At 42.4% G+C, this 19,538-nt stretch overlaps 1 protein-coding gene across 6 annotated transcripts in view; it reads right to left on the reverse strand.

Moving 5' to 3' along the window:
- LOC138300185 (deleted in malignant brain tumors 1 protein-like) overlaps positions 1-19,538 on the reverse strand; it is a 499,499-nt gene that overhangs the window by 257,275 nt on the left and 222,686 nt on the right. For 5 of the 6 annotated variants that reach the window (XM_069239172.1, XM_069239174.1, XM_069239170.1 and 2 more), the window contains 2 exons: positions 10,076-10,114; positions 210-248 (listed from right to left, as the gene is read on the reverse strand). In XM_069239172.1, coding sequence (XP_069095273.1) covers positions 210-248; positions 10,076-10,114 — 78 coding nt within the window. The remainder of the gene's footprint in view (positions 1-209; positions 249-10,075; positions 10,115-19,538) is intronic. The other variant, XM_069239171.1, reaches the window with a different exon arrangement.

Consider the following 19,538-nt stretch of genomic DNA (forward strand, 5'->3'; position numbering starts at 1 on the left):
TTTGTCCTTATGATAGATGGTGCAACCTTTGGATGTGAGCAAAAATAAATGAAAAAAGGCATGATTGAACACAACACAATATGTACATGCACAACGAAAGTAACAGTAAATAAATGCATATATAAACTAATGTGTCTGATCGTATTAAATAGCCTTGTTACATAAAACAATTCATTGCTTATAAAATATTTCAATTAAAACATACATACCATTAGCTGTTACTGCAGTTATTATGTTATTGTCTGTAACTAGAGTAGACATAAGAAATTAGTAGGCTGCCTGAACAAGCATGAGGATTTCTGTGTAACGTTTATCAAGACAAGCAACATATACTCTAGGCTAAGTATTTCCATTTCAGTTTATTAACTTATTAAAAAGGACCATTTGTTGCAGAAAACAAATGACATCAGTTCAATGAGAAACAACATTTTCATGTTCATTTTCTGCTGTACAAATATGACCTACAACGTCCATACAGTTACTTTCAGCCCTTACCTAAAGGTATTTACTATTTTCCCAGTGCAAACCAACATTAGCATGTAGTCCTTCCCGGCCTTTAAATGTTGCTCATGTGGGCTATAGCCCGTCGCCCCTGTCCGGCTACCTTCTCTGAGCTCCACCTTTGTCCTTAATAAGTCATGTACTCTTAACGTCACTCTTACTCTTCAGGACTTTGCAACACAATTGCTTCCATTCTCCCTTACTAAGAGATGGAAAACTGGCCTACCTGTTGCATTTATTACAATTGCTTTTTTACAGGTTGCCTTTGTATTATGATAAAATGCACAAAATAGAAGAAAGTGCATGGCTCTTTCCAGACAGATCTCAGCATTGCTTCTGCCAAATATAGTTAGTTGGAGCCATTGTGCTTGTGCGGTCATTGCAAGTCAGACCCAATTGACATTTTGATAAAGCACAGCAAAGACTGGAAACACCTTCATGGGTCAGGAGCGTTGCCTAGTTAATGTTAGGGAGGTGTGAGTCTGAGATTTCTCAACAAGCAACTTGGTTTATCCAACTAAAAGGAGAGTGGATGGGCTGCAGCAAAGTAGTTGGTGAGGGGATGGACAATGACAGGTTCAATGGGATTTCATTTATTGTTAGTTTGAAAAGTTATGATATTCTTAGTTATATTCATATCCTCATGGAGACATAAACCACAACACAAGTTAACACAGTACTTAGTATATTATTTATATGCAAAGTGAGGTATACTGTTATTAAAACGAGTTCAGCTTGTACTTAAGTACCTGGAAGTACTCTTTAAAACAGAATTCAACAGTTTTCACTTGACTACTTAATTCCACTACATTGATTCTTTCGCATTGGTCTAGTACTATCATTGTCTAGTACTGTTCAATGAGTCAACATGTTGCATTCAACAGGTATGTGTACATATTATTAGCAGTCTGTGGTTGTACACACAAGCCAAGCATTCTCTCTTTGCACTGATAGACCTATGCAATACTTTAATAAACGTCTAAACTAAACAGGATTGATGTGCAAAACGTATCAGGACTGATTTTATTTATTCTCTTTCAAAGCAACACATAAACATTCACAAGTGTTTTCCATTAATAAGACTGTCCTCTCTGAGGCCATATAGTACTCTGATCAATATCTTTTCAGGGCAAAAATGTAATTAAATATTTTCCAAATGAACCTACATTTTAGTTGTCTACCAGCAAAAATAAGGGGAATGTTATTCTAATTTTACGATAACTTAAAAGATGATTGCAGGATTACTTTAGGGAGATGAAGCATGATGCGATTAGATTGAAGAGAACGCATCTTTCACATTGTGTTTTTTCTCTTTCAAGTCTGGAAAATCACAATAAGGCACTAATCTTTTAGTCCGTGTAAACATTTTCAAAAAGAGTAAGGAGGAGGGTTGATTTCAATGTAGATTTAGATATGGAGTGAGCTTTAGATAGAGTGTGAATTCGATGCTGCAGTCCTTGTAAAACGTATGATGGGAACTTAATATGGGAAAAAGGACTACACAATTAGAAATGATAACATTTATATGGGCTCCATTATGCAGTATTTTATTTCATTCTTTGTTGTGTCTATTTGTTCCCTGCTATAGGTTTCTACCCTTTCTCTGTTCTCTGTCTTCTCTGCTTTCTCTCAATCTTTCTCTCCCTCTTTTCTCACACCTTTTTGCTACTGTCTATCTTTCCCGTGTTCTCTTTACTGCCTGTGCATTTTGTTATGCTTCTCAGCATCAGTTTCCACCATCAACATTAGAGGAATCATGAAGGTGCAATTGTGAGAAACCATGGCAGCAATATGAGTCAGATGTAAAACTAATACGCAAGATTCGCTGTTGGAGCACAGGGGTCTCTCATCAGTGATATTGCACCAACTCCTGAGAGCATAGAACTCTCGGAGTACACGGTGACCAACTGCATAGAGGCACAGAGGTTTCTAAGGACACAAAGAGAAGGGTTGACTCCCTCCCAATAATAGCTCACGATCCCGGTGAGCAGTAAAAGATAAAGGGTGTCTTACATCAATGAAAAGGCAGGAGGTTTGGCTGCATCCAGTACACATATTTTAACAGCATTGAGAGTAAATCTAATGGCAGTAAAATCACATGGATATCAAACTTCAAAAATGTCTTAGAGAAACATCTACTAGCAGTGACAGCCCAGAGGCATCTTACAAAACATGGGTTTCTCCATAGTGGCTCTTCTCTTTTTGAGGGCGGTGGGGAAGGGCAGAGAGGAACATCCTGTGCAGTACTTCGCTGACACAGCCTTTTCGTAATTTAGGATATGGCTGGGCCTAACCATGGACATCATTTAGGGGTCGCCAGGGGTCGCAGCTGTGACCCCTGGCTTGTCACTTGCGACCCCTGGCACTGTCCTTGCGATCCCTGGCCTCAGTGGTGGCAAAATCAGTGCCTGGAACACAAGGGCAGCTTTACGACACCTATCTCACCCCCATTACTTTCATTCATTCCTGGGCCTGACTTTCACAAAATCCCTTGATGTTGTTGGTAAGTGCTTTACATTTGTCCTGCCTTGAGCCTGTTTTGTTAATGCCTTGGAGACTGACCCTGTTACATGGATTATTGCATGATCGTCCATATAGTTTTGTGTTGGTGCAAAATATTTTCTTTTGACTCGCTTCTTTGCTCATGGAGGTATGTTGTTTTTTCTTCTTCCTTGGTTTCGGGCATCTTGCTGTTTCTTTGCAATATCTGTGGGGTCTTTTTTTTGGGGGGGGGTTTTTATGTAGCGTGAACTCAACACAAACGTATTGGAGCACTTTATTTATTTATTTAGCATTTTTTTGTAGTTGAAGGCATTACAGTGCTTTACATCAACACTGGTTACATTACACAAGAACACATTCTATTTTGGTAGCAAGGGGAGATTAAGTGATTTGCCCAGAATCACAGGATGTTGAGGGGGCACCAAGACTCGAACTGTGTTCCTCAGCTCCATAGTCAGTAGCTCTGGCCCTTTCACCACATCCTGTCCCCTAGGATGTCTGGTGTATGTTGGGGCAGTCTGGGAATAACTCATTTTTAATACAGCGCTTGGTATTGCTGGGTCTGCCATTTCATCATGTGCTAAGCAGGTGCCATTCTTAACAAAATCACTATAATTCATTTGCAGATAATCTGACTCTTCTGTTATTGTCTTTGTATACAGTCAATGTTTTTAAAAGTTAGGCTGGTAGTGCCGATGTAGAGGAATAATTCCTTTAAAAGTTTAACACACACAAATATATGGCTGCCCCCTGCTCTTTACTCCTAACTCTTTTGCCCCCTCATTCTCCAGGTTAAATGCCACCAAGGTGCTTCTTTGTGGCTTGTTTGGTGCTATAAACATTTAGGTAAACACAGTAGAAAGAGTTGCATCTCTAGGGTACCACAGCCAGTCTTCAAGAGAGAGACAAAAACACTCCCAAGATGACAGCCATGCTGTGCCCGCTGTCCTGCAGCGATAGGCCTGGGAGGGTTGCTGTGTCACCTGGCATACATCCACTACACTCCAAACCAAAACATACAGGTAAAAGACATTGCCATTTACAACGCCAATAGCTCTAACTCTCACAAATGTGAGACAAATGCATTGCAAATGCTTGTTCGCTTTATCTTGGCTTTATGTAAGGCCAGTTGACTTTACAAAAATGGTGTCAATTGCCTAGGATGGCCAGACTCTCAGGTTTGCTGTGCTGTTTTGAGTATGCATAGCATGTTAATGAATTGTGAAGTTGTGAGGGGAAAAATGAGACGCGCCATTACACATATACAATTCATGAAGCCCGTCTGAGGATCGCATGCCCTTTTTACTGCCAGCAGCACTGGTACAAAGGTTTAAACAGGCAAACTGACAGATGTGTCATCTGGTCTGCTTCCAATTTTGCCACTTTAATCTCCTAGAAGAGGGAGGATGAGATGTTAACATCCTCTGCATTATGTCTGTAATTACCCCCATTATGGGAATGAAAAACAACAGCAGGCAAGGATGAGCTTGCATTGCTCAATTGTTGTGTCATTTACATTCATCGTTGGCCTACTACAACATACTGAATGGGACAATGGCTCAGTCCACTTCAGCCAATGGCTACCTTTGCTGTGATGATAAAAGGGTGCTTCTAGCCACCCTTCTTCAACTATTGGGCTAAGTGTGTAGTTAGCATTTGTCTTCGGCCCAATGGCAGCATATACCTTGGGACAATTGATCAGCCCACCTTAGCCGTTGGCTAGCTCCAGCATGAGAGATCACTTTACATATATACTGGGCCATTGGAATTATGCAGCAGGACAGGACCAAATTATGCTTCCCGGTTGGCTAACAAATTCGACAAGAAACAGCAAATTATGTAGCATAAAAAGCACACTGCGTGACAGTATTCTTTGATTTTTTTCATTTGAAAACATGTAATCACTGTCTTGATAAAAGTTTCACCTTATTAGTACAAGCTGAATATTCAAATACAACAATATACAACTGAAAGGTGATCAGTTAAGTTTTGTCAAGAACCTTCACTATGTGCTGCCACATTTTAGTACCTTTTGAAAAGTTTTAGCAAGAAACATTAAATTCTCACAATTTTGCAGCAGATGACAGATTATATGGCAAATGCAGCAAATCAAAAATTATGTGGAAAATACTGCAGCAAAATAATTGCATAATTCCAGTGAGCATGCACATATATAAGGAGCCTCTGGTCAGCCCTCTTCATCCACCTATCTTGTTAAGTCAATTACATTTGTCTTCGGTCCACTTCAGCATGAGGCAATGAATCAGCCAACTTCAGCTGTTGGCTAACTTCATTGTGAATGATCGTATTGCACAGGAGTACAATTTTAAACAAATCTGTTTCCTTCAGTGCCAGATACTATCATGGCAATTAGAGTTTTTTGAGGCAAAATGTGCATTTTAGATTTCCTCATTGTGTGTTTCAATTTGTAGTTTTTTTTCATTAGTTTCTCTTTTAGGCTTATCCTGAATTTGGCAAACAAAATTTAGGGACTTATTAGCTCTTTGATAACTTCATTGGTTCAACTGTTTGTCCTGTCTGTACTACTTTTGTAATGAACTCTCATGTGCATACAATTGCGTTACATTCTCATTCCAGCTCGTATCACACATCATCATTCTCAGGGAATTAACATTTCTACAAGTACCCATGCATTCTTCCTAGCAAACAGTATTTAATGAGAATATTTTAGTTGGTTAACAGAGATGATGCCTAATTAGACGTCTGCTACTCAGGCTCCTACTATGTTCATCATCAGAAGATCTGGTACCACACTCTCCTCACCCAGTGCTGGGCCACTAAGATGACTTGGGCCAAGTCCTTCGTGTTCTTTTTCAGTACTGTGGGCAGGAGAGGTGGGGGTATGAAGGCGTACAGGAGTTCCAAAACCTAATTCAGACAGATGGTATCTCCAAGGGAGCCAAAATATTGCACACTGCAGGTTCTCTATGGTGATGCACAGATCGAGTCAAGGTTCTCCCCGGTGCTGGAAGTTGCCCTATGCCACCTCTGAGTGTAACTGCCATTTGTGATCTGCTAGGCAGCAGTGGCTGAGTTTGTCCACCATAGTGTTAAAGATCCCACCAGGTGATGGATGACCAGCAAGATGCCCTGAGAGTCAGCCACTTCCAGAGATATAGCAACTCCTGCCACAGCACCCTGTTCCCATACTGCCCTGTTTGTTACAGTACCATATAGAGGTTGTGTTATCCATGAGAACCTGTACTTGTTTCCCCTTGATGGTCAGGAGAAATGCCTTCAGTGCCAAGCAAATTGCTTCCAACTCGAACAAATTTATGTGGAGGCGAGTCACTGCTGGACACCAGTCTTCTGATCTCTGCACATTAATGGAAAAGCCCAATGATGTCAGAACATCAGCCATCATCTGAAGTTGGCTTACTACTGTTTGAAGTGAGCCCACCTTCAGTAGCCAGTCGTTGAGTTTTAGACCTGTCATCCTTTGGGTGGACTTACCCCAAACCTTTTGCCTACTTACCTCCTGTTTTGCTGATTCTTTTGATTGGCCTAAGGTCTCTGAGCAACTGGTCTCTTTACCACTGCTGACCAGTACTAAACTGCATGTGTTTCTCCCCTAAACATGGTAAAATTGGTGGATCCACAATTGGCATATTTAATTCACTTCTAAGTCTCTTGTACAGTGGTATACCACATACTCATAGTCTGTAAATTAAAAGCTACTAGTAGGCCTGCATCACTGCTTGTGTCACCAGCACAAGTAGTCCTTAAACCATGTCTCAGGCCTGTCACTGGAGAGCCTGTGCGTGCAGTTTCGTTGCCAGTTCAGCTTGCCATTTAAAACCCTTTGCCAAGCCTTCAATCCTTCAACTCCCCTTTTATTATACATACATCATTCCTAAGGTAGGCCCTAGGTAGCCCACGGGTCAGGTTACTGTGTAACTAAAAGGTAGGACATGTATGTTTAGGTTTCACGTATCCTGGTAGTAAAACATTTCCAAATTCGTTTTCACTACAATGAGGCCTACTCCTCTCATAGGTTAACATTGGGAATTCCTTATAACAATTTTAAGCTCTTACAGCTCTCTGTGTCTGCAGCCTGTCTCCAATACACATCTGGGGTGGGTGACGCCTACACTTTATGCATTCCCTCAAGAAAACCACAAGCACAGGAAGGTTAGGTGTGTCTGAGTGCTTGTCTGCATTCATCTGCATACTTATGACTCTTTCTGGGCAGGAAGGGTGGGAGGAGCTGACACACCTGGATAGGCAGTGCCTGTTCTAACACAAAGGGCTGATAACAACCTACTGATAGTCTGGGGCCTGGGCTGAGGAAGAAATTATACATATGCAATTCAAAGACCCTTCTTTGAAGTCACCCCCACTTAAAAGGCTCATTTGTGTATAATTACTGGGTTTCTGACCCCACCAAATCAGACGCTCCTTGACCTACAACTGGACACTGTCAGAAGGCCTGCTTTGCTGCACTAATGAATGTTACTCTGCTGGCCTGCTGACATGAAAGTACTACTTTTCTGCTGTGCTGTACTGCAGTCTGCTGTTCTCTGACCTTGCTGAGGGAGAGCTGGACTCTGCCTTGCACTCCAAGAGATCTCCAAGGGCTTGTTGGCTTCCCTCCTGTTGTAGAGATGCTGAGATACTGAATTCTCTATCCCGGCTCCTGTGCATTGCTCACTGGAAGTAGACCAAGATACTTGCACCAGTAAAATCAATGCATGTTCTGCTAGCTGGAAGAGGCAACTGGTGCATTGGCCCTCTTGCAGGACTAAAATCAGCGCACTACACTGGGGTCCGAGCAACATCTCTGGAACTGCCAAATTGGCTGAGGCATCCTCTGCCTGCTAGAAGCGGCACCCAGTGCATCAGCATCAATGCACCACTGAAATCGCTGCATCACCGCCATTGCTAAAGGTAGATCGACGAATCTCTTTGACAGCATTGAGAAACCCAAGGCATCGGCTTCAGAATCAATGCATGGCAAGTTCGATGCTCATCTTCAGAAACCAATGCAGCACAATCAACGTGTGAAAAATCAAACACATCCCTTGACTACAGGAATGACATCAACACATCTACTGATGCATCAACCCTTCACCTTATGTTGCAATCAGGATCAAGGTACTCTGTGCCTTGGGCCTGTGTTGCTCTTGTACTCGGTTTTCAGTTTAAAAAAATATATTTTATATGTCTCTAACTTATGGGTCGCAGGAGGTTTCCTCTTTTTTCTTTTTGTAATAGAGTTGTCTTTCAATAAAACAAATAGCAGCTGCAACAGTTTGAAAAGAACAGATGTATAGGCTTTGACAATGCTTGATTACTTAGCGAATTGCTTACAACTGATCTGATTCTCAACTCGATTGGGAGACCAATACTTTAGTTCATGAGATGCTATTTAATGAAAAGAAAAAAACTATTATTTCTTGAAAGAAGAAACATTATAATTGTACATGAAGCTGGTTTAACCTGTTTTCTCTGTACACCCTACCTATTGTTATAGGATCTCTTAATAGAGAGCCATGTGTTATCTATTGGGAAATGAATCCGGTTATAAAGGCAATAATGTTTAAAATTATGCTGAACCTATACATTTTGCCAAGAAACTTTGATTCTCATTCTTCTCAAAGAGAATTTGGGTGATTTTGTTGTAAGACATTTGTAGAATGAGACACATTTAGGTTATCAAAGCAGTGCTTCATTTCTGGAAGAACAAAACAGTCCATCAGGAGATTTAAACCTTTTAGGGACTGCCATTTGTTTTTAGAAAAGAGGAACGTTTTTTCCAGAAGATCACATTTAATCAGCTGAGGATCTATCCCTTTTGAGAGGATAAGGAAATCCATTCTGTGTTTCAGTGTTCCTGCATAGAATCTGGTGTGCAACCTATAGGAATATTAGGGGCATATTTATACTCTGTTTGCGCCGGATTAGTGTAATTTCTTATGCTAATCCGGCGCAAATTTAACTCCATATTTATATTTTGGCATAAGTCATGTCTAGCGGCACAATCTTGGAGTTAGCGTAATTTTTTGCCTGAGAAAACTACCTTGGGTCAATGAGATGCAAGGTAGGCATTCCCTGGCAAAAAAATTACTCTAAGGCCCTAGCGCCTTATTTATCCTCCCATGCAAAAATCACACACGGGAGGAGAGGGGCCTTAAATAGTGGTGCTAAGCTTGCCTAGCGCCATTGTTTAATGCCTGGGTCAGGTGGAACACCATGAAAGGAGTCAACAGGTGCCCTCCCCAGGCCCCAGGGACACCCCCACTCACCCACACCCACACATGGAGGACACCTAAGGTTGGGTGGGACCCATCCCAGGTAAATCCAGGTCAGTTTTAAAAAACATTTTTAGAGTGCCATAGGGGGAGGCCTATCTTGGGCCCTACTACATGGCTCTGTGCTAATGGCCATGGCCAGGGGACATAAGTCCCCTGGCCATGGCCATTGGGCTGGGGGGATGACTCCAATCTTTACTAAGACAGGAGTCATGTCCAGGGGGGTTGTCGTCAAAGAAATTATGCTAGTCAGGTTAAAGTCATTTTTGTGACTCTAGCCTGACTAGTGCCATTCTTTCACGCACAACCTCCAGTTGTCCCTACACCTCTCCTACCCAGTTAGTGTAATGTATTTTGATGCTAACCAGGCCTTAGCGCCGGCTTGCGCCATTCCTTAAATATGGCGCCCGGCTGGCGTCCTGGAATGGCGCTTGCCGGCGCTATACATTTTGAAGCAAACCTGCACTGAAGCAGGTTTGCATCAAAAAGTATAAATCAGGGCCTTAGTGTTTTTATCAAGTAAACATGGCAACACATCTAATGGAACTCTTTGGCAAACAATACTGATAGAGAAACATACTCTTCCTTTATGAAAGATGGGGCCACCTTTGAATGTTGACAAAACAATGAAAAAGGCCTGATTGAACACAACACAATATGTACATACAGAATGAAAGTAACAGAACAGTAAATAAATGCATACATAAACAAAAGTGTCTGATTGCATTAAATAGCAGCTTGCCTTGTTACATAAAACAATTAACAGCTTAGTAAATATTTCAATTAAAACTAATACCTACCATCAGCCGTTTCTGTGTTTGTAGTTATTGTGTTATCTTCTGTAACGAGAGTAGACATAGGGAATTAGTAGGCTTTCTGAGAAAGTATGTGCATTTCTGTGTAACTTTTATCAAAACTGGCAACGTGTACTATAGGCTAAGTATATCAATTTCCGTTTTTTCATTTATTAAAAAGGGCTATTTGTTGCAGAAAACAAATGTAATCAGTTCAATGAGACACAGTGAACATTTTTATGTTCATTTTCGGTTGTATAACTACGACCTGCAACGTCCAAACAGTTACTTTCAGCCCTTCGCTCTCTGGTCTAAATGTATTGACTATTTTCCCAGCGCCTTTAATTGTTGCTTATGTTCAAACAGCCCCTGGCCCAAGGCCGTCTACATTTCTCTGAGCTCAAACGCTGTCCCTAATAAGTCATGTACTCTTAATGTTACTCTTATTCTTCAGGACTTGGTGAGACAAAGGCATCGATTCTCTCGTACTAAAAGAAGGAAAAAACTGTCCTACTTGTTCCGTTTATTACAATAGTTTTTTACAGTTTGCTTTATTTCTATGATAAAATGCACAAAATAGAAGAAAGTGCATGGCTGTTTCTAGAGAGATCTCAGCATTGCTTCTGCCAAATAGAGTTAGATGGAGCCATTGTGCTTGTGTGGTCATTGCTAGTCAGACCCAGTTGACATTTTGATAAGGCACAGCAAAGACTGGAAACACCTTCATGGGTCTGGGGAGCAGGGGTGCTGCCTAGTCAATGTTAGGGAGGTGTGAGTCTGAGATTTCTCAACAAGCAACTTGGTTTACCCAACTAAAAAGAGAGTGGGTGGGCTGCAGCAAAGGAGGTGGTGGGGGATGGACAATGACTGGTTCAATGGGCTTTAATTTATTGTTAGTTTGAAAAGTTATGATATTCGTAGTTATCTTCATATCCTCATGGAGACATAAACCACAACACACGTTAAAACAGTACTCAGAGTATTATTTATATGCAAAGTGCAGTATACTGTTATTAAAACGTGTTCAGCTTGTACTTAAGGTTCTGGAAGTACTTTTTCAAACTGAATTCAGCAGTTTTCACTTGACTACCTAATTCCACTACATTGATTCTTTCGCATTGGTCTAGTACTATCATTGTCTTGTACTGTTCAATGAGTCAACGTGTTGCATTCGACAGGTCTGTATACACACTGTTCTCAGTCTGGGGTTGTACGCACAGCCAAGCAGTCTCTCTTTGCACTGATAAACCTATGCAATACTTTAATAAACGTCTGAACTAAACAGGATTGATGTGCAAAACGTCTCAGGACTGATTTTATGTATTCTCTTTCAAAGCAACACATAAACATTCACAAGTGTTTTGCATTAATAAGACTGTCCTCTCTGAGGCCATATAGTACTCTGATCAATATCTTTTCAGGGCAAAAATGTTATTAAATATTTCCTAAATTAACATACGTTTTAGTTGCCTACCATTAAAAAGTGGGGGAACGTTTTTCTAATTTTAGTGCCCTCTCACAGAGATCTCACTGAAGCCTCCAAGGTGCATAGCAATAACTTGGCCTAATCCTTTCAAAAGAAAATGTGAGACATCTCTTTAGCTTTTCCAGATATAACCACCCAGAATGACACCCTTGCAGGCCAGTCTCAGGTTCTAAACTCCAGAGATCCTCTATTAGATTTTCCGCCCCTTACGAAATCGAAATCGGTAACAAACCTGTTACACATTATAAGATCAGGATCTCCACCGGACCCTGCCCCTCCTCCTCACATTTTGGTATTAGGTACAGACATGATTGCCTCTGCTATGACTAAGGCCCTTAAAGAGTCCTTAATAAGAGGCCTTATTCCGTCACATTGGAAACATGCTATCATTAAACCTTTACTTAAAAAGCCACATCTAGATACAGACATATTGAGTAACTATAGATTAATTTCTCTCTTGCCTATAGCAGCTAAACTGATTGAAAAAGATGTCAATAGACACCTGTCAGGTTTTCTTGAAGAACACAAGATCCTTCATCATACTCAAATGGGCTTCAGACCCCAACATACTACAGAGGCTACCCTTCTGGCAGTAGTCAAAGATTTTTGACGGCGACTGGATTTAGGGGTCACTGCCGCCATCATTCTATTCGACCTAAGTGCTGCTTTTGACACCGTAGATCATAACATTCTGCTTCATAGACATTTCCATGCAGGCATCAAGGGGTGTGCTTTGAAATGGGTCTCCTTTTTTAGGGATAGAACCTTTCAAGTTCTTGATCGCTCCCTTTTTTTCAACAGCCTTCCTCTCAGCTGTGGCATGCCCCAGGGCTCCTTTCTCAGCCCTATGTTGTTTAATATCTATATGTCCCCTCTGGCTGAGATTGTGGAACCTTAAGGCTTGGCACTGGTTTCCTATGCTAACGGTACGCATCTGGTCTTCTCATTTTCAACCCTCTCTAAGACAGGTCAGCCCAACCTGACACCCTGTCTTCAAGTAGTAGCTAGATGGATAGCCAGCTGTAAACTTTAGCTGAACATGGAAAAAACAGAAGTCATGCTGGTGGGTAATTATGGCACCCTCAGATCCCCTTCCCTGCTCCCTGATGTATTGGAAGGCATACCTTCACCAAGAGACAACATAAAGTCCTTGGGCTTTAGGCTAGACTCCCACCTGACTATGGACTATAAATCTAAAAAGCTGGCAGCCACCTGTTTTTGTCTATTAAGACTTCTTAGAAAAGATACTTCCTTTTCAAGCCAAATCGCTTAGGCTCTCATAATTTCACGCCTGGACTAGGGAAATATCCTCTATCTCAGTTCATTTCGATATGTACTAAAAATACTTCAGGTGGTTCAGAATGCCACAGCACGCCTACTTATGAAGATGCCCAGACACCTGTCCACAAAACCTGCTTTAATTTCCCTTCAATGGCTGTCTGTGGAACAACTGATCAACTTCAAGGCCCTCTGCACTTTGCACAGAGCTCTGCATAATAATGGTCCAGTCTTCCTTACACAGATTGCAACACCCTACATCCCTCAAAGGGCTCTTAGATCCTCCACTGCCTCCGTAATTAACATTTCACAGATTAAGAAAGCAAGATGGAGAGGTCAATCTTCAGCATTTAGAGCCTCATATCTCTGGAATTCCCTTCCCTTGGAGGTCCGCCAGGATAGTCAAGAAATTTCCTTTCATAAGAATTTGAAGACCCTTCTGTTCAAAGAATAAGTTGCCTCCTTGTCGTTCTGCTTCCGCTCTAGCACTGGGAGGCCTTCGGTAGCAATGCGCTTTACAAACTCTTGAACTAAACTAAACTAATTTTACAATAACTTAAAAGATGATTGCACAATTACTTTAGGGAAATGAAGCATGATGCGATTAGATTGAAGAGAACACAGAGATCATTTGCTCTCCCAAGTCTGGAAAATCACAATAAGGCACTAATCTTGGAGTCTGTGTAAACATTTTCAAAAAGAGAAGGGTTGATTTCAAATTATATTTAGATAGAGAGTGAGATTTAGATAGAGTGTGAGTTTGGTGTTACAGTCCTTGTAAAACATATGATGGGAACTTAATATGGGAAAAAGGACTCCAAAATTAGAAACAATAACGTTTACATGGGCTCCATCATCCAGTATTTCATTCCATTCTTTGTTGTGTTGATGGGTCCTCTGCTGTAGGTTTCTACCGTTTCTCTGTTCTCTCTGTTCTCTGCTTTCTCTCAATCTTTCTCTCCCTCTTTTCTCACCCCTTTTTGCTACTGTCTATCTTTCCCGTGTTCTCTTTACTGCCTGTGCATTTTCTTATGCTTCTCAGCATCAGTTTCAGCCATCAACATTAAGGGAATCATGAAGGTGCAATTGTGAGAAACCATGGCAGCAATATGATTCAGATGTAAAACTAATATGCAAGATTCACTGTTGGAGCACAGGGGTCTCCCATCAGTGATACTGCACCAATGCCTGAGAGCATAGAACTCTCGGACTACACGGTGACCAACTGGATAGAGGGCAGAGAGGTTTCTAAGGACACAAAGAGAAGGGTTGACTCCCTCCCAATAATAGCTCACGATCCCGGTGAGCAGTAAAAGCTAAAGGGTGTCTTACATCAATGAAAAGGCAGGAGGTTTGGCTGCAGCCAGTACACATATTTTAACAGCATTGAGAGTAAGTCTAATGGCAGTAAAATCACATGGATATCAAACTTCAATAATGTCTTAGAGAAACATGTACTAGCAGTGACAGCCCAGAGAAATCTTACAAAACATGGGCTTCTCCATTGTGGCTCTTCTCTTTTTGAGGGCGGTGGGGAAGGGCAGAGAGGAACATCCTGTGCAGGACTTCACTGACACAGCCTTTTCATAATTTAGGATATGGCTGGGCCTAACCATGGACATCATTTAGGGGTCGCCATCTGCGACCCCTGGCTTGTCACTTGCGACCCATGGCACTGTCTTTGTGATCCCTGACCTCAGTGGTGGCAAAATCAGTGCCTGGAACACAAGGGCAGCTTTACAACGCCCATCTCACGCCCATCACTTTCATTCATTCCTAGGCCTCCCTTTCAAAAATCCCTTGATGTCGTTAGTAAATGCTTTACATTTGTCCTGCCTTGAGCCTGTTTTGTTACTGCCTTGGAGACTGACACATGTTACATGGATTGTTGCACGATCGTCTATATAGTTTTGTGTCGATGCACAATTTTTTCTTTTTGACTCACCGCTTCGCTCATCGAGGTATGTTGTTTTTTCTTCTTCCTTGGTTTCGGGAATCTTGCTGTTTCTTTGCATTATCTGCAGGGTCTTTTTTCTTTTTTATTTTTTTTGCGGTTTTATGTAGCGTGAACTCAACACAAAGGTATTGGAGCACTTAATTTATTTATTTTGCATTTTTATGTAGTTGAAGGTATTACAGTGCTCTACATGAGCACCGGTTATGTTACACAAGAACACATTCTATTTTGGTAGCAAGGGGAGATTAAGCGATTTGCCTGGAATCACAGGATGTTGAGCCCAGCAAGACTCAACCATGTTCCGCAGCTCCAAAGTCGACAGCTCTGACCTTTACACCACATCCTCTCCCCTAGGGTTCTTTGTCTGGTGCGTGTTGGGGCAGTCTGGTAATAGCTTGGTTTATTTTATATAGTGCTTGGTAATACACGTTCTGCCCTTTTACAGCATCAAAAAGCAGGAAAGCAGGTGCCATTCTCAACACAATTGCTATAGCAAATTTGCATTGACCTTGCAGAGATGAAAAAGCTATGACAGTATTATTATTATTTTTTTGCAGGTTTATGTAGCACAAACTCAATACGAAGGTATTGGAGCGCTTTATTTATGGTTTTCTTTTTGCAGTTTTATATAGCACAAACTGGATACAAAGGTATTATCACTTTACATGAGGAACTGGTTACATTAAACAAGAACAGATTAATTTTTGGTAGCAAGGGGAAATTAAGAGATTTGCCCAGAATCGAAGGATGTTGAGAGGGCACCAAGACTCGTACTGTGTTTCTCAGCTCCTTTGTCAGCAGCTTTGGCCCTTACGCCACATCCTCTCCCCTAGGGGTTCTTTGTCTGGTGTATGTTGGGGCAGTCTGGGAATAACTCATTTTTAATATAGTGCTTGGTATTGCTGGTTCTGCCATTTCATTGCGCTGCAAAGCAGGTGCCATTCTTAACAAAATCATTATAATTCATTTGCAGATAATCTGACTCTTCTGTTATTGTCTTTGTCAATGTTTTTAAAAGTTAGGCTGGTAGTGCCAATGTAGAGGAATAATTCCTTTAAAATGTTAACACACACAAATATATGCCTGTCCCTTCTCTTTACTCCTAACTCTTTTGCCCCCTCATTCTCCAGGTTAAATGCCACTAAGGTGCTTCTTTGTGGCTTGTTTGGTGCTATAAACGTTTAGGTAAACACACTAGAAAGGGTTGCATCTTGAGCGTACCACAGTGAGTCTTCAAGAGAGAGACAACGACACTCCCAGGATGACAGCCATGCTGCGCCCTCTATCCTGTAGCGACAGGCCTAGGAGGGTTGCTGTGTTACCTGGCATACATCCACTACACTCCAAATCAAAACATATAGGTAAAAGACATTGGGGGTCATTTTGACCTCAGCGGTCTTTAGTGAAGACCGCCGAGGGACTGCCGTGTGGAAGACCGCCAGTGGTGGCGGTTTGCCGCTCGGCTTATTATGACTGTTGACAGCTCTCCGTCCTTTTTCGTCCGGAGAGCCGCCAACAGCCATACTGGCGGGCGGCGGGGAAGTGGACGTCACGTGGACCGCCACGTCAACAGAACACCGCCCACCGAATTACGTCCTGTGATTCGGCGTGGCGGTGCTCTGTTGACAGTGTGGTGTCGGCAGAGCAGCCCCCATGGCTCCCGCCCCCCCCGGAGGATCCTCGGACCAGGTAAGTCGATCGTCAGTGAGGGGAGGGGGTTGGGGGGGTGTTGTGTGCGTGCATGGGGGTGTGCGTGTGTGTATGTAGTGGGGATGTCTGAGTTCCTGTATGCTTGCGGTGGTGTCGTGAGTATGGGAATGAGTGCGTGTATGTCTCTGGGTATGTCTGTATGGATGTGTACGTGTATGTTTGAATGTGGGTGTGCGTGTCGGACTGGGTGTGTGGATGTTTGCATGTATGTCGGTGTGTGTGCGTGTATGTGTGTTGGTGGTGTCTGCGTGCGTGTTGTGTGTGAGTGAGTGATGTGATGTTGGGGTCGGGGTGGGTAGTGGGGCCCTGCCACATTTGGGGGGTGTCAGGGGTGGTGGGGGGTGTAGGGGAGGGAGTCGGGTGGGGGTGAGGGGTGGGGGAGACCCCTATCAGTGCCAGGGAAGGAATTCCCTGGCACTGATAGTGCTTACCGCCATGGATTTCATGGCAGTTTCAAACCGCATGAAATCCATGGTGGTCAGCCGGGTCCAAATACCGCCGGCGGTATAGTGACGGCCGCCGGGCTGGAGACCCAGGTCTCCAGCCCGGCGGTCGTCTCCGCCCTAGCGGGCGGAACGGAGAACCGGCGGATGACCATGGGGGTAACCGTCATGGTCATAATTCGGAAAAAAAGACCGCCAGCCTGTTGGCGGTCTTACCGCCGCTTCTCTGCCTTCCGCCAGGGTCATAATGACCCCCATTGTTATTTACAATGCCAATAGCTCTAACTCTCACAAATGTGAGACCTATTGCATTGCAAATGCTTGTCCGCTTTATCTTGGCTTCATGTAAGGAAGGTTGACTTTACAAAAATGGTGTCAATGGCCTAGGATGGTCAGACTCTCAGGTTTGCTGTGCTGTTTTGAGTATGCATAGCATGTTCATTAATTGTGAAGTTGTGAGGGGAAAATGAGAAGTGCCATTACACATATACAATTCATGAAGCCCGTCTGAGGATCCCATGCCCTTTTCACTGCCAGCAGCGCTGGTACAGAGGTTTAAACAGGCAAACCGACAGATGTGTCAGCTGGTCCGCTTACAATTCTGCCACTTTAATCTCCTAGAATAGGGAGGATGAGATGTTAACATCCTCTGCATTATCTCTGTAATTACCCCCATTAGGGAATGAAAAACAACAGTAGGCAAGGATGAACTTGCTCTCTTCATGCACTGCTCAATTGTTGTGTCATTTACATTCATCGTTGGCCTACTACAACATACTGAATGGGACAATGGCTCAGTCCACTTCAGCCAATGGCTGCCTTTGCTGTGATGATAAAGGGGTGCTTCTAGCCACCCTTTTTCAACTATTGGGCTAAGTGTGTAGTTAGCATTTGTCTTCGGCCCACTGGCAGCATATACCTTGGGACAATTGATCAGTCCACCTTAGCCATTGGCTAGCTTCAGCATGAGGGATCACATTGCATATATACTGAGCCATTGGAATTTTCTAGCAAGACAGGACCAAATTATGCTTCCAGGTTGGCTAACAAATTCGACAAGAAACAGCAAATTATGCAGCAGAATAAAGCACACTTCGTGGCAGTATTGTTTGATTTCTTTCATTTGAAAACATGTAAACACGGTCTTGGTATAAGTTTCACCTTTTTAGTACCAGCTTAATAATCAAATACAACAATATACAACTGAAAGGTGATCAGTTAAGTTTTGTCAAGAACCTTCACTATGTACTGCCACATTTTTAGCGCCTTTTGAACAGTTTTAGCAATAAACATTTAAAAACTATTTCACACTTTTGCAGCAGATGACATAATATATGGCAAATGCAGCATATCAAAAGTTATGTGGAAAATTCTGCAGCAACATAATTGCATAATTCCAGTGAGCATGCATAAATATAAAGGAGCCTCTGGCCAGCCCTCTTTATCCACCTATCTTGTTAAGTCAATGACATTTGTCTTCGGTCCACTTCAGCGTGAGCCAATGGAGCAGCCTACTTCAGCTGTTGGCTAACTTCATGGTGAATGATCGTATTGCAGAGGAGTGCAATTTTACACAAATCTGTTTCCATCAGTGCCAGATACTATCATGGCAATTTGTGTTTTTGAGACAAAATGTGCATTTTAGTTTTCCTCATTCTGTGTTTTAATTTGTAGTTTTTTTTCTTTATTTTCTCCTTTAGGCTTATCCGGAATTTGGCAAACAAAATCTAGGGACTTATAAGCTCTTTGATAACTTCATTGGTTCAACTATTTCTCCTGTCTGTACTACCTTTGTAATGCACTCTCACATGCATACAATTCTGTTGCATTCTTATTCCAGCTGTTATCACACATCATTATTGTCAGGGAATTAACATTTCTTCAAGTACCTCTGCATTCTTCCTAGCAAACAGTATTTAATGAAGAATATTTTAGTTGGTTAACAGAGATGGTGCCTAATTAGACGTCTGCTACTCAGTCTCCTACTATGTTCATCATCAGAAGATCTGGTACCACACTCTCCTCGCCCAGTGCTGGGCCACGAGGATGACTTGGGCCAAGTCTTTCATGTTCTTTTTCAGTACTGTGGGCAGGAGAGGTAGGGGCATAAAGGCGTACAGGAGTTCCAAAACCTAATTCAGACAGATGGCATCTCCAAGGGAGCCCAGAAATTGCACACTGCACGTTCTCTATGGTGACGCACAGATAGAGTCAAGGTTCTCACTGCTGCTGGAAGTTGCCCTATGAAACCTCTGAGTGTAACTGCCATTTGTGATCTGCTAGGCAGCAGTGGCTGAGTTTGCCCACCATAGTGTTAAAGATCCCACCAGGTGATGGGTGACGAGTATGATGCCCTGAAACTCAGCCACTTCCAGAGATACAGCACCTCCTGCCAGAGCACCCTGATCCCATACTGCCCTGTTTGTTGCAGTACTACATAGACGTTGTGTTATCCATGAGAACGTGTATTTTTTTACCTTTGATGGTCAAGAGAAATGCCTTCAGTACCAAGTGAATTGCTTGCAACTCCAACAAATATATGTGGAGGCGAGTCTCTGCTGGACACCAGAGTCATTTGATAGCTACGTCTCCCAG

This window comes from Pleurodeles waltl, chromosome 6, assembly GCF_031143425.1.
Source record: "Pleurodeles waltl isolate 20211129_DDA chromosome 6, aPleWal1.hap1.20221129, whole genome shotgun sequence".
Taxonomy (NCBI): domain Eukaryota; kingdom Metazoa; phylum Chordata; class Amphibia; order Caudata; family Salamandridae; genus Pleurodeles; species Pleurodeles waltl.